Raw genomic sequence first — 15,833 nt, 5'->3', positions numbered from 1 at the left:
ATAATATATTTATAAATATATTTTGCCAAATATCCTGAAGAATAAATATATATAAAAATCCATTTTTATCTCCTTAGGATAAGTTCCTAGATGTGTGGTGATTTAAAAATAACAGAAATGTGCTAAATTCACATGTATAAACCTTCTAGAATGGACAAGTGAATGCACAGGTTTCATCATAGTTTTAGGATGATGTTAGCAAGTCAGTTAGAAAATTCCAGAAAATTTAAGGCTTTTAATTTATATAGATAATCTTCTAGATTTAATCATTCTGGGTTTTCGTGTTCAAATCCTGTAGTTAAATGTATAATCACCACATTTGTGCAAGGGAAGACTATGGTATATGTTTTAATACATTCTTCTTTATGTCCCTGGGTTTTATATCCATTGAATGTTTAGGACTGTGTATATCACACCAAATAAATTTAAAGTGAAAAAGAGCCAAACACAGGATTTATGGGATGCTTAGTTACAAGTATAACAAAGGGTATGGTGACTTTAGGATGCTTTAAATTTCTTTTTTGTTTTAGCAGACCTGACTGTAGGAGGAGAAAACATATTAGTTATTTTGTTTCAAAGTGAAAGAAAAAATAATTATAAGTTGAAAATATGAAAGGATACTACTTCAAGTGTTGATTAAAACAGTAATTATATTATTAGAATAGAACCAAAGTTTTGTAGATACATTAACTGTAATAGCTACTGTATGAAAAGCTGTTATTTGGTGTCCAACACAGCCCTAGGAGCCTGCCACTCCAATTAATCCTCACGAAGGCTAGGATAATAGTATATGTATGGTAGGCCTGAATACTTTGATTTTAGACATTAGACAGTGCTGTCTCTTTCTCTGTAAAATATCTGGCCCTGATTTTATCTTGACCCATAGTAAGATAAAGGAACAAGATACAGAATAAAATAGAATACTGAATAGAATGCATCAGAATGTGCAGACATCATCCTTCATTGCTAATAATAGCCTTGAGGGAGAGTCAGTTATTTAACATGAGGTTTGTGTGGTAATGAATGGCTCAGCAATCAGCCACCATCCTCCCCTCACCCTCAACTCAGGAGGAAGTCATTGCTAGGCCTGCATGCCCTAGACTGAGGCTGTGGTTTGGGGCAGCCTCTTGCTCTCAGATCCCAGAGGGCTCCCTAAGCCCAGCCATAAGGCCTGGCTTTGAAGCCAGCACCAGATTGCCATTTCAGAAGAGGCAGTGAACTCTGGAAATCTCAAGAAGCAAATCTGAAGTGTAGACATTTCTCTTTGGTTTGTCTCCCCAAACGTAGGGTCAGTTATCTAAAAGAATGGTATGTCCCCAAGGAGAAAGAGCATAGGCTTTGGGATCAGGTAGAATTGTGTTCAAATTAAGGTTCAGCCGTTAATAGGGGTATGTCCTTAGGTGAATCATTTAACCTCAATAAGCTTCAGTTTCATCTGTATAAAATGAGGGTAGTCAACTTTGCAGGGCTGTGGTGGGAATCAAATGATTAAAAACATGCATTAGGGGCTCCTGGGTGGTTCGGTCAGTTAAGGGTCCAGCTTTGGCTCAGGTCATGATCTTATGGTTCATTAGTTCCAGCCCTGCATCAGGCTCTGTGCTGACAGCTCAGAGCGTAGAACCTACTTTGGATTCTGTGTCTCCCTCTCTCTCTGCCCTTCCTTCACTCTTGCTCTCTCTCTCATAAATAAACATTAAAAATAAATAAAAATACAAATATGCACTAAACACCCAGACTAGTGCCTGACATGTAGTAGCCCTCTCCACAGTATTTGTTGAATAGAAACAAGTGTTTAAAAGTATGGCTTGGGGCGCCTGGGTGGCGCAGTCGGTTAAGCGTCCGACTTCAGCCAGGTCACGATCTCGCGGTCCGTGAGTTCGAGCCCCGCGTCAGGCTCTGGGCCGATGGCTCGGAGCCTGGAGCCTGTTTCCGATTCTGTGTCTCCCTCTCTCTCTGCCCCTCCCCCGTTCATGCTCTGTCTCTCTCTGTCCCAAAAATAAATAAAAAATGTTAAAAGTATGGCTTGATAAGATTTTTTTTGGCCCTATAATGATGATGTTGGACATTTTGCAGATAATGATCTAAATGATATTGAAGGTGGTGCTTTTGCAAATCACTTACTGTACTTTCTTACTGAATAGTCATGTTATGTATTTTTTTATGCTGTAGTCTCTACATCTGTCAATTAGCATTATTTTATCTTAGCAAATTATTCCCAAGAGAAACTGCCTTTGCTGTTTTCATTAGCAGTGTGCTGCGTGTGCTAGTTTTTCTTTTTGTTTCCTTTTGTCAGTGCTGGGTTGGGGGCGTGGCATTTAAAAATTTTTTTTCTATATTTTTTAGAATGTTATGGGAAAACAACCTTGAAAATTAATCCACTTTTTTCTTTTAAAATGTATGTGTTTTTATGGTATCACGATGGTTGGCCTTTGAGTGGTAATACCGTTTGTAATACAGCTAGTCAGAGGTGCCTTCTGAGTTTGTGGACAGGATTTCTTGGTATGAGGTTGACTGACTCAGATCAGACCCAGAACATTGACCTCATTAACCTTGGTATGATCCAACTGGAGATAAACTGCTCTAAGGATCTGTGCATTAGACATTTGCTAATTAAAAAAAAAAAAAATTACATATGAATGGGTCATTCACAGTGAGTGGTGACAATGTCTGAAAACTATTTGAGATAGTAAGAATAGATTCAAAAGGGAGAGAAAGGCCATTTTAAGGGTTTGGGAGCATTTGTATTAGGGACGACACAGGGCATCTGGAAGTTAGATGCATCTTTTCATACATTATAAGAAAATTTCTTATTTCTATTTACTGTCAGTTTCTATTTACTGTCACCTATAGACCTTAGTTAGAGCTGGGTGCATTTGTGATTTACCACTTATAATTTGCTGCCAGTCCTGGACCTGGGGAGATAATTTTAGGTGCCCTCTGGAATAGTAACCAGTCATTTGATGCAAATGCAAAGCCAAGTCTAGCTACTGGAACTGAAAGTAATGAAGCCAGCCTTTGAACAATCAGGCCGTTGGAGCAGCTGAATACTTAAAGTATTGGTCTGTCTAATGGTTTCCCCTGTGGCTTCTTATCTCTGTTGGTTAGGCATCCTCACCTAGAAAGAGACAGCCTTAATACAGCTTCCAGCAGACCATCTGTTGTGGGACAGCTTTTCACTCAAAAGAGAAGTAAATTAGTCATTAAACTTTTGGAGACTGTCATGAAAATAAAAACCTAACTTAAAGTCAGATTTGAATTTTACTGCCCCATGGCTTAGAGTTGCTTCTTTGACTCAAACTATTGGCTTCCGTTGAGGCAAACTCTTCAGCTATATGTTAGCAGAAGGTTTCAAAACAAAGCAAGTAAATTAACAGAAAGTGCAAAAATCAGAATCAATAGAATAGAAAATAGATTTATTTTTATTTTGTATTTAATCGTACCTGATAAAACAGGAATATACATATTCTTGAACTGTCAGGTTCAAAATGATGTCACTTAAGGTGCCATAATTCCCTCTAATTATTCTTTAAGATCTGCATAAAAAGAAGAATCTCTGGGAAAGTAAACACATTTCCAAAGAGTAATCTTATGTCTTTAAAAGTGAGGTATAAGAATGAGCCAGTATTGGATTTCTTAGGGTGGATCTTGTTGCAGTGGAATAAAGGCTTAAATGTTATTCCTAATTCACTTACTAGCTCATACAGTGCTATTTATATTTTCTTTCTTTTTTCAATGTTTATTTATTTTGAGAGAGAGAGCATGTGCAGGCTCAAGTGGAGAAGGGACAAAGAGAGAGACAGACAATCCCAAGCAGGCTCTGCACGGTCAGTGTGGAGCACCACATGGGGCTCCATCTCACGAACCTAAGATCACAACCTGAGGCAAAATCTAGAGGGGGAGGCTTAACTGCCTGAGCCACCCAGACGCCCTTTATATTTTCTTTTAATTTAAGTCACACTTAATGATACATTCTTTTCTTCTCTTTCCTGCCAGACTTCCTGTAGAAGTAGCCTGTGCTTGCTGCCATAATTCCTTACCACTCACTGTCTTTAATCACTTGCAGTTTGACTTTGGCCCCACTTTGCCGACATTCTCCAGAGTCTCGCCCTTTATGTCACATTGTTAAGACCCACATACTGTTGAATTTACCTCTGCAAATCTGATATGCCCAACCTCCCACCCTGGTGGTATCGCAGGAGCTCCCCTCTAAGGTTAGTGTCTGAGCTGTACATTTCCCACGTGACTTCATGATTTCTACATGTGTCTTATTCACATGGCTGTTCAGTGACTATTTTCGCACTGTCTCTATCGAAAGGTTGATTTTCTCGACCTGGCAGTTGAGCCAGCATAATCTCCCACTGCCGCTCTTTGTCCTACCTATACTACTCCAACCCAGTTCTTTTGTGTACGCTCTCATATCCATGTGGCATCTGTACTGTCTCTTTACTTCTCTCCAATCTCATGATAAAAGCTTATTCTTCTTTCAAAGCCCAGAAGGAAGGACATCTCATTTATTAAGTTTCTCTGATCCTTCTGACTAGAAGTAATATTTTCTTCCTCTAGATTTTATCTGTACCTCTCTTCTGACGTTTCATATTCCGTCCTGTGTTATTTGTGTGGGCATCTTATTTTACCTTCTCAAGGGGAGCATCAGTTTCATTATATCATTTCATTTACCAACTCCAGTGTCTGGTTCAATGTCTTGCACTTTTTGTAAGTTAATTACATTTTGGATAAATTAATGGCCTAGCTGGTATTAATACAGAGCACTTGCTGAGCAAGAATATAGGCGATTATACCTCCATGGACCAGGCTCTGTGGCGGTTGCCCTGGGGGGAGGGGTGGATGGGGGGTGGATTGAGAATGCACAGTGAATGCTTCCCGATTAGAGGTGCCCGGGGCCTGGAGAGCCATGTCTCTGCAGGGCTTCTGTCTTTTGAAGTATAACTGAGCAAGTGTTGCTCCCCTAGAGACAGATATCTTTTTTCTTCCTTATGGTAAATACTTTATAAGAAACAGAAAGATTCAGGACGCCTGGGGGGGCTCAGTCGGTAGAGCATCTGACTTTGGTGCAGGTCATGGTCTCGCGGTTCGTGGGTTTGAGCATCGGGCTTTGTGCTGACAACTCAGAGCCTGGAACCTGCTTCAGATTCTGTGTTCAAATCTCTTTCTGTACCCCTCTCCCACTGCACTCTCTGTCTCTCAAAAATAAATAAACATTAAAGAAAAAAAAAAGAAACAGCAAGGTTCATAAGATGATCTTCAACCTAAATTAAAACATATTTTAAATGGCTAAAGTTATAAGACTTATAACTAGCCACTCTCCTGTTCCTGACCAGTGTATAGTTCCTCATTATTAGCCTATTTGTAAATAAAAGCAAACAGATAATCAGATCTTGCTTCACTCGCCCTTGAGGGCTACTGAGGTTTATATGCGACCGGGCTTTGGACAGTCCTTCATGACTTGACAGAAGCAAGGACCAGGAGCCATGAAGACTGAACACTCTGATATAGTTTCCCAGATCACGGCTGAGAAAAGAAAGAAGGAATGTGCTCGTCTCTACTTCCTCAGTAGAGCCAAATGCCCAGTAAAGCAGAAATAGTATACCTGTGAAGTTGCCAAGGCAACGTCAAGGGTATAGAGAAGAGTAGACAGAATGATTTATGAGAATTTCTTGCCATTGGAATGGGCCTAAAATTATACTTCCATATCTTTTTCTCACAAGGATGAATTCCACAGAATTTATCAAGGGAATTATAATGCATAAAAACTTGAGATGTTATCAGAGCCCAAGGAGACTGGGGTGAAGGACAAGGAGAGGAGCAGCAAAAGCAACAAATGAGGAAAAATGCTCACGGTGTGTTTAGTCTTCTCTTGAACTGATGCTGTGCCCAGATGTAAAACAGATTTCTTGGGAACATGAAAATGTTGTGTATTTAAAGTGTGCCTAGAAAAAGGAAAGTCCATTTACTGGGGTAAAATGGAGAGGCTTGATTTCCATATTAAAAAAAATTCTCTCAGCTTCAACTTTAATACTAGTGGATTTACAAAGACAATTACAGATCAGCATGTGGAATAACATGTTGTCATGGCAACAGAGGTTGAAGTTGTATTTTATTTATGAACGGTTGAGAAAGAAGCTCTTGGGCAGATAGAATTGGCATATGTTTAACACCCTTTCTGGGCATACCGCAGTTAGCCCCAGTTATCAGATGTCCACACTGATTTTCACTTTCATGGACTACTACTATTATTATTATTATTTTATTTTTTATTTTTTAAACATTTATTTATTTTCAAGAGACAGAGAGACATAGTGCAAGGGGGGAGGTGCAGAGAGAGAGGGGGACAGAATCTAAAGCAGGCTCCAGGCTCTGAGCTGTCAGCGCAGGGCTCGAACCCACCAATAGTGAGATCATGACCTGAGCGGAAGTTGGACGCTTAACTGACTGAGCCACCCAGGTGCCTCTAGTATTATTATTATTCTTTTAGAGTTTATTTTATTTTGAGAGTGAAAGAGTACAAGTGGGGGAGGGGCAGAGAGAGGGAGGGAGAGAATCCCAAGCAGGCTTTGTGTTCTCAGTGCAGAGCCTGATGCAGGGCTTGAACTCACAAGTCATGAGATCATGACCTGAGCTGAAATCAAGAGTTGGACACTTAACCACCTGAGCCACCCAGGCACCCCCACTTTCATGAATTATACTTGATTCTATCTGTCTTATACTGCTTCCTAACAAATTATGACAAATATAGCAGCTTAAAACAATATACATTTATTATCACATGCTTTCTGTGGGTCAGAAATACAGGCACAGCTTAGCTCGGACTTTTGTGCTGGATCCTTTGTTTGGTTGTTTGTTTTTGTGCTGGGTCTTACAAGGCTATTATCAAGGTGTCAGGGTGTGATCTTATCTGCAAACTCAGCTGAGGAAGAATCTACTTCTGAGTTAATTCAGGATATTGGCAGAAATCACTGTTGTAGATCTGAGGTCTTCAGTTTCATATTGGCTGTTGGCCTCAGCCCCTAGAGGCTGCTCATAGTCCATTGCCACATAGGCTTCTCAACATGGCCACTTTCTTCATTACACTGGCAAGGAGATACTGAGAGAGCATCTTACATATCTGTTTGCTAGAAGCAAGTCATATGTCCACCCACATTCAGGGGAAGGGAGTTACATGAACATCAGGAGGTAGGGGTCATTGTGGGTCGCTTTAGAGTTTGTCTATCACTGTCATTCTGAGAAAAAGGGCAAGTTTTTTTTTTAATTTAAAAGCTGTGCGATCTGGAAATCTGTTCAAAATTAGCATATGTGCAGGTTAGATTATTAAAGTTTACATTTTTCATACTCTTGTCCTTTGGTAAATGAGGAAAAGAAGTGAAGTTGCAATTCTACTTAATGGAATCTGACAGGAGGGAAGAGAGGGGTTAGCAGGGCTGAAAGAACAATAAAATGAAAGAAGAGAATATACCCTATTCTCACACAGAAAAATCCAAGCAATGGATTAAACTATTCCAGTGTGTTCCCTAACCCACTGAGTAAGGTATGAGGTCTGAGAAAACAGTTTGATAGAAGCCTTCTGAAAGACTAGCATGTACCTTAATGCACTTTATGTAGACATGGGACATTGTATTTTCTGTAATTAAATCAGAAATGTTGCTATGCAGGGTGCCTGGGTGGCTCATTCTGTTAAGTGTCTCACTCTTGATCTCAGCTCAGGTCTTGATCTCAGGGTTGTGAATTCAAGTGAGCTGGGTGAGAAGCCTACTTAAAAAGAAAAATCTGTTTCAGAAATGTTGCTTTGCATGAAATGGCCAATTTTCTAGTTTATTTTGATGTTCCTGTCTCAGGGCTTGGAAGGTATTGTGGCCTTGACGATTTGTTCTTTGTATTTAAAACATTTGTAAACTATCATGCTTGGGTTATAAGTTAGGCTTTAACGTAGTTTATGTACTAAGCCACAAGGGGACTTGAAGGAAACTAAGGAACAAGATTGCAGGTTTCCATGTGGCCTATGGCGAATTGATTGTTCCCACGGCACCTACAAAGGCGGAGATCAGAGATTTAGGGTCACATGGTAGACTTGGGGGATTCAATAATTTCTTTGCCTTCAAAATGGCTGCCTTCAAACTCACCCTCCAGTTTATTACCACTTCCAGCAACTAAACTTCAGTTGAAAGGACCCTTCATTACTTGGTTCTTCATTTATTTTGTAGGGCATCCACGTGTCGCATAGGACAAAATCACAGTGCAGGTGATTTACTTCCTGGGCTGTGGTCTGTACCCCAGTGGTCGGCACATAGAAGGGGGTGCACAGTAAGTGCTGGTGAACTGCTGCCAGCGCTACTTTCACACAAATACGTTCCACTGAGTTTCCTCTGCTTTCTACAACTGGACCGGTATAAGGCGTCACATCACAAAAGGAAGAGTAACATAAGACATAACTAACAACAACAACAATACATATTATCTGCTGAGGTTTGCTGTGTTAGGCACTTTGTATAAGGCGTCACATCACAAAAGGAAGAGTAACATAAGACATAACTAACAACAACAACAATACATATTATCTGCTGAGGTTTGCTGTGTTAGGCACTTTATCTAGACTAACACATTTAATCCTCACAACAACCCTGTAACAAGCTAGATATTATTCTTATTGTATGGACAATGAAACAGCCTCAAAAGTAAAGATTTGTGCTTGCGTTGAGATAAATGTTCCTTTATTTACTAAGAAAAGTGAGCAAACCAGAGTCTCCTATTCCATAAGTATCCTTTTAGTTAGGCTGTATTGTACATCTACTCATTGTATATATTTGTTAGTGAGAAGTCCTCCCTAAATAATTTTGGAGACCAAATGGTTTGAGAAATACAATTTGGACCCATTCTAATTTGTCTTCTCTGAGAATAGCCATTTGCTATCCATCAGTCAGTATTCCGTGTATTTGTATGGCAGGCACTATAGAAAGTAGTTTCACACATTTAGCAGGAATTCCCCACTGGTGCCTCAGCAGACATGTGCAAGTCTGTGGCTCCTGTGCTGCCTTTCCCTGTCCTTCCAGGGGCATGCACCTGCCAGCCCCTGAGCTGCAGTACTCCATGCAGAATGCCCTACAGCTCTACCTCTCACTGTCTCTTCACCCCTGCAGCCACAGGCAACATATGGATAACTCCTGATTTATCTTACAAGTCTCAGACAGGAATATTTTTCTTGGCAGAAATTTTTCTTGATCTCTTAACCCCTTTTCTAATCTGATGTTTGTGTATCCATTTCTCATTTCTTTGATATTTGTGTATCCATTTCCTTGCCTCCTTCACCCGTTGGATTGTGAGCCCATTGGCGGCAGGGGCAGTGCTCCCCAGCATCTGGCCCCGGGAAGGCATCCAGTGAGTCTGTGCTGAAGTTAGGAGGGAATGCACATTTCATCAGAGCCTCAGAGCAGCCCTGGGAGGGTGTGGGACCTTCCGAGGGCTACCACATCACAGTGGATTTCACATTTACAGACCAAGTCTCCTAACCCTGGTGTCTTTCCCAAGGATAATGGTTTTACCTAAAATCTCTTCAATTTTTTTTCATCCAGCCTAAGTAAACTTCGTTTCTTTAGCTTTTCTTCCGAGGGACTTTATTTCTAACATTTTCAGTGGTTTGTGATTGTTACTTTGTAACTTTTCCAAGTTTTTCTATTTCAGTTGCCATATTTTAGAAAGGCAGTAAAAGGGACACAGGACAAAACAGACCCAGAATTTTGGGTGTTACAGACTTTATCACACTGCTTATTCAGTTCTTTCTAGTCAGTACCTCCAAGTCTTTGATGCTGCCTTAGCCTTTTCACTCCTGCCTGGGCTTCTCTGCGTGAGGTGAAGTATGTCTGAGGAGACAAACATAGGGTTGTGTGTTCACTCTGTTTTGCAGAAGGTCTTTTCCAGGAACGTGGTTTGGGGATTGCTCATGCTCTGAAGAATCTCAGAAAAGGCTATTAATGTCTCGAGAGACAGAAATGTGGTTGGCTCCATTCCACAGGATTCCCGAGTAAGCACTGCTCACAGGAGTGATCCTTCGCTTCCCATAGTTGACCTATTATCTCTTCTCTTCTGTGATCCAGAGAGGTCATTTAATTTTCTTTAAAAAAAGGTTTTTTTAAGATTTTTTTAACATTTATTTATTTTTGAGAGACAGAACGTGCGCGTAGGGGAGGGGCAGAAAGAGAGGGAGACACAGAATCTGAAGCAGGCTCCAGGCTCCGACCTGTCAGTACAGATATGGAGCTCAAACTCATGAGCCATGAGATCATGACCTTAGCTGAAGTTGAACGGTTAATCAACTGAGCTCCCAAGCACCCCAATTTTTTTTTAATTAAGTAATATCTTTGCTCGATGTGGGGTTCAAACTCACAACCTGGAGATCAAGAGTCTCATGCTCTACCCACTGAGCCAGCCAGGCGCCCCTAGGTCATTTAATTTTCAATCCATGTACCCATCCTTCCTACCTTGTTTCTTCTCAAGGCCATGCTTCATTCCTTCCCATTTGCTCATTAATTAAATAAGAAGACCGTACTGAGTTGAAGTTCAGCATCATCAGAACGCTCCACGATTCAGTCCCTGAGGTGCTGCCCCTGAGTAACTCATGTGGTGTTTCTGAGCAGTGACCTGTTGGGAGTGTTCTGCTGGATCAGATGAAAAGCCTTCTGATTTATTAATTGTTGTCTCTGGGTTGAAATAAGACATTACTGAAATTATATGAATCTATTCTTCACAAAGCTAGAAGTCTGTTTGTTTTTGAATTTGTTTTGCTTAGCCCCAGCTGGTATGGAGGAGACAGTGATGTGTCTGTAAATTTCAGGAGAATCCCATTTACATTTCAAAGAATAAACTCCACAGTTTTCAGCTCCAGTTTTTAGGTACTTTATCAGGCCCTCATACGTCTTAAAAAATAATTGCTAGTGGCCATCATTGCTGATGAAACTAGGCAAGGTATTCCTTGTTTTAAGGTGGTCTGGTCTGCAGCGTGCAGCCCTTCTAGATTAACGAGGGAATCTTCAACTAGACTCTCCTCTCTGTGTGCTTACCTGCCTTCCCCCCCTGGTGCTGCAAACACCAGTAATAAGATTACAGGGAACTTATCTTTAAAGGTCAGAGGTAAAAATAAATACAGTATTAAAAGCATCCATCTTTTAGTATCATTTATTTAGAGTTCTCCTTTTACAATGAAAGGCTTTCCATTTGCTCTTTTGTTCTTTCATGCTTGTCAGCAATATCTGCCTGCTCCTGTGATGCCGCGAGTCAGAGCTTGGGAGGCAGGACTGCTGGTGTTCAGGGCTTTCCTCGTATCCAGCTGTGAAGTAACATGAATAAGAATATTGACCTCATGGAGCTGAAATGAGAATTAAACTCTCTAATATGTGAACGTGCTTTGTTATTAACTTTAAAAAGTGTTGATATTTGTGCCCAGAATTGCCAAGTGCCAGGTCTTAGTGATTTGAGTGAGGATGTTCAATAAGACTATGAGGTTAATAGATTCTTAAATGAGCACCTCCCGCTCTCTTAAGTGTTTTCTCCTTCTCTCACTTCTCTATGTGTGTCTCTTCCTTTTAATGACTTCATTATCTTTCCCTACTCTAGTAGCTTTCTACAACTGGATATAACAGAGAAGTACCTTTTAATTATTAATCAGTGCTGCTATATAATCTTAAGTAAAACCAAATGGGGACAGTGTTTAGTTTAATCTCTTTAGAAAACTCACATATTGTTTTTTTTTTACACTGATCAGTTAGCTATTGAGTCTTTTGCCCACAGTGTTTTCAGTAGAAAATCTTTACAACAGGGCTACTAAAGCACTTCTAATTCAGGAACATCTTTTCTCTTTCTTGAAGAAATGGATTTCATAGAATTTTATACTCACTTTGTCCCTGAAACCTACTGAAAAGTATATCATGGAGATATGAGAGTTCATCGCTATAAAATAAAGCAAATACTATGTTTTGGTGACTTTTTAACAAATAATGGGGAGGGGCTGCCTGGGTGGCTCAGTTGGTTGAGTGTCCGACTCTTGATTTTGGCTCAGGTCATGATCTCAGGGTCATGGGATTGAGCCCTGGGTCATGCTCTGTGCTGAGTTTAGAGCCTGCTCAAGATTCGCTTTCTTTCCGTTTGCCCCTCTCTCATGTGTGCATATTCTCTGAATGAATGAATGAATGAATGAGTAAATGGATGGGAATGTGGGGTCATTTATAGTGTAAGGATGGAAATTTTGAGAATTTTAGACACTTCAGAATTCGACCTGGTTTAATTTTTTTCTTTTAAAAAATCTTCCTTTTTCCACTATTGTGCTTAGGAAGGGACAAATCACTATGTCTTTGGGTTTTTTAATGGCCAAGCAAACCCACCCTTAACTCAGCTGTACCCCTACAGCCCCAGACTGATTGCTTCTTCTGTGCCTTTCTCTATTTCTCCAAAAGAATCCTCTTAGTCAAATTGTGACTATCAACTGAGCACATTATGTTAGTTCAGACGCTTGAGATTACAACTGACAGCCCACAAGTCAAACAAAAAAATTCATGTAAGAGGAAGCACCGGGAAGGATGGTTGGTAGTCAAGAAGGATGGAATTGGTGCATCCTTCTACTCTGTAAAGGGTTGACAGTTCAAGCTCCTAACTTCCTCAGCCTGTGCAACCATTTGGAAAGGCTGTGATATTTTCTCAGCACCTCCAAGCAAGCCCCTTCCTCTGCTGACATTGCCCTTCTATCCCTCCTCCTTCCTGCTCTGGTCTAGTTAACTCCCGATTATTCTCCTGCACAACCTTTGCAAGCCCCAGCGCAAAGTGCATCCCTTTTCTGTGTTTTCATAACATCTTGTGCTCAGGATTTGACTGTGTACTTGGTAATTGCTTGGTTACTTGTTCGTTTCTCACCTAGACTGTGGCCTTCTAGAGGGTCAGAAATGTATCTCATTCATGCTTCCATTCCTTGTCCGTAGTTTCATTCATAAACAGAGAGAAGTATTTGTTGAATGAGTGAACATGGGATCGTGTTCATGTTGGTGACTTTGCCTTGTGGGCAAATGTGGGCCTTGTTGGCAAATGCCAAAGCCTTTTCCCCTAATGATATCAAAGTCCTATTTCTAATATCCTTCGTTCTAAAATCAGGCCAATGCGATCCCCTTCAACAATAGGTTCAGTAAAGAATGTGAATATGCATGCAAAAAGCTCTTTAGGTCAGTTGTTGTTTTGGTAATAATCAAAGTTTCATGCAATATCTCAATAGAAATGATAATGAAATGTGGAAGTGAACCTTATTAAGTCGGCAGCCAGATCAACAATATAGTTCATATGAACAGAGTGGCAGAAATTGGTCAGAAAGGTACCCGACTACACATTTTTAGTGACTTATTTTTTGTCTTTCTTTTTATTGATCCAATTATTTTGATGAGCAGTCTAACAGCCTTTTTAAGTTAGGTGAAAAAAGTTTTGCTAATTCATGCTAACTTTGTCAATTTGTCCTTCCTTCTTGGGAGTAACAATAGTCTTAAAATCTTTAATAACTGCCAATATACTGTTGACCCTTGAACAACACGGGGTTGAACCTCCCAGGTCTACTTACATGTGGGTTTTTTCTGATAAATATGTATAGCACTGTAAATGTAATTTTTTTCCTTATGGTTTTCTTAACATTTCCTTTTCTCTAGCTTATTTTAAGAACACAGTATATAATACATATGACCTACAAAATTTGTGTTAATTGTGCATGTTATTGCTAAGGCTTTGGTCAGTAGTAGACTATGGGTAGAGTTTTGGGGGTAGTCAAAAGTTATATTCAGATTTTTAATTGTGTAGGGGGTTTGTGCCCCTAAGACCCCGTATCAGTCAAGGATCAACTGTATTTATTTTCCATTTGTTCTAGGTTGAAATATTCCTTGTTGGTTCATCAAGAACTCTAATGTGTGGGTCTCATGAAACATATAAGGATCTTTTTTTCCTGACTGACAGTCTAGTAACCAACTTTTTTTTATATGTTTATTTATTTATTTTGAGGGAGAGAGCATGCACGAGCTGGGGAGGGGCAGAGAGAGAGAGAGAGAGAGGGAAAGAGAAAGAGAATCCCAAGAGAGAGAGAGAGAGGGAAAGAGAAAGAGAATCCCAAGCAGGCTGTACACTAGCTGCACAGAGCCCGATCTCAAAAACTGTGAGATCACGACCTGAGCCAAAATCAAGAGTTAGACGCTTAACTGACTGAGCCCCTCAGGCGCCCCCTAGTAACCAGCTTTGATTTGAGTCCTCAGTGGTTATGAATCCATGAAAACCATTCCCAAGGATAGTTTTGGGAGGCAGAAACTAAAAAGCTGCTCTTTTCTCTGGTATGTAGCTTTTTTCTTTCAGGAACTATACCTTGACACCTAGCATTCTGGCCTTTGTAATGCTGAACCATTTTAATGGGACTTTGTTATGATTCTAAGAATTTTTGTCATCAGAAACAAATGATTTCACCACAAAAGAAAAATGGAAGTCTGTTTTATTGACATACTTATGCATTCCTTATTTTTTTCCCTCTTTTTTTTTTTTTTTTTTTTTTTTTTTAGTGAGCATGTTTTTGAACACATTAACACCGAAGTTCTACGTGGCCCTGACAGGCACTTCCTCACTAATATCAGGGCTCATTTTGGTAAGTAGTAGAATCCTTCCTATTTAAAAGCATGCTGATTACTTGTATGTTAGTATATGTACAGGCAAAAATTCTGGAAGAATACATACCTGCAACTTACAGTGATTATCTTGTATGTGTGTTTATGTTGTGTAGTTGGACTTATAGAGGCCTTTTACTACCCATATTACATATTTCTAAAATATTTAAAAGAAAATTTTAATAGTCCTGTATTGATTTTGTTGAAGGGCAAAAACAAAATATAAATATAATGGAAGTTAAAGGAAGACAATTCTGTGTCAAATTCTAGTATCTGAGATACTATAAAATACACGTGACTCAGTTCAACGAACAATGTTTTTCATCATTCTTTTCAAAATGGATTATTGGCCATACTCAAAATCAGTAGAAATAGAGCCCAGTTTTTTAAAAAATGGATTGAAGTAGATGTGGCAGTTATAAGCTTTTTTCCCCCCTTTATCAAAAGTTACATTTCCCTATTTCTTCCTTTCAAAAATTCCAGTAGGCAAAAGCAATGATAATCATTTCTTTGGTGCCATTAGTTTATACTCTAAATAGTTACAAATGTGATGTTATAACACTTGAAGTAGGGTTTTTTTTTTTTTTTTTTTTTAACGTTTATTTATTTTTGAGTCAGAGAGAGACACAGCCATGAATGGGGGAGGGTCAGAGAGAGGGAGACACAGAATCTGAAACAGGCTCCAGGCTCTGAGCTGTCAGCACAGAGCCTGACGCGGGACTTGAACTCATGGACCGCAAGATCATGACCTGAGCTGAAGTCGGATGCTTAACCGACTGAGCCACCCAGGCGCCCCTGAAGTAGTTTTTTTTTTAATTTCAGTGGACTTAAATAGGGCCATCTAACTCACTGTAGTCATGCTGATATAATTAAATGATCTTTAAGGAAAAAGAGGTTTTAGAATTTTTTTGTCTACATATAATGCTGTGATTACTAATTTTTATGGAGACAAGAACAAAAAAGATACTACAGTGTGGATGTTAAGATCACTAAAAAAACAAAAGTTTTAGGAGAGAAGGGCACAAAAATGTGGAACAAATGCATAGGCGAACCTAGAACAGTAGAAGGTTTCAGAAGCTTGAGCTTACAGGGAGCCAGAGTAAAAAGGTAGAGCAATATATGCAGGGCAGAAACCTGCCAAGAGCTTAAAGAGATGGT

The 15,833-nt window shown here is 39.7% G+C and overlaps 1 protein-coding gene across 8 annotated transcripts in view; it reads left to right on the top strand.

The window, feature by feature from the left end:
• Positions 1-15,833, top strand: part of ST7 (suppression of tumorigenicity 7) — a 267,683-nt gene that overhangs the window by 132,492 nt on the left and 119,358 nt on the right. For all 8 annotated transcript variants that reach the window (XR_009260286.1, XM_058724505.1, XM_058724507.1 and 5 more), the window contains one exon: positions 14,574-14,656. Coding sequence is in view for 7 of the 8 variants with exons in the window: in XM_058724505.1 (XP_058580488.1) it covers positions 14,574-14,656 (83 nt within the window). In the remaining variant the exon portion in view is untranslated. The remainder of the gene's footprint in view (positions 1-14,573; positions 14,657-15,833) is intronic.

The sequence above is a fragment of the Neofelis nebulosa genome, chromosome 4 (assembly GCF_028018385.1).
Source record: "Neofelis nebulosa isolate mNeoNeb1 chromosome 4, mNeoNeb1.pri, whole genome shotgun sequence".
NCBI classification, from domain to species: domain Eukaryota; kingdom Metazoa; phylum Chordata; class Mammalia; order Carnivora; family Felidae; genus Neofelis; species Neofelis nebulosa.
The sequence above is the reverse complement of the archived record's forward strand: the minus strand, read 5'-3'. Positions and strand labels throughout refer to the sequence as shown.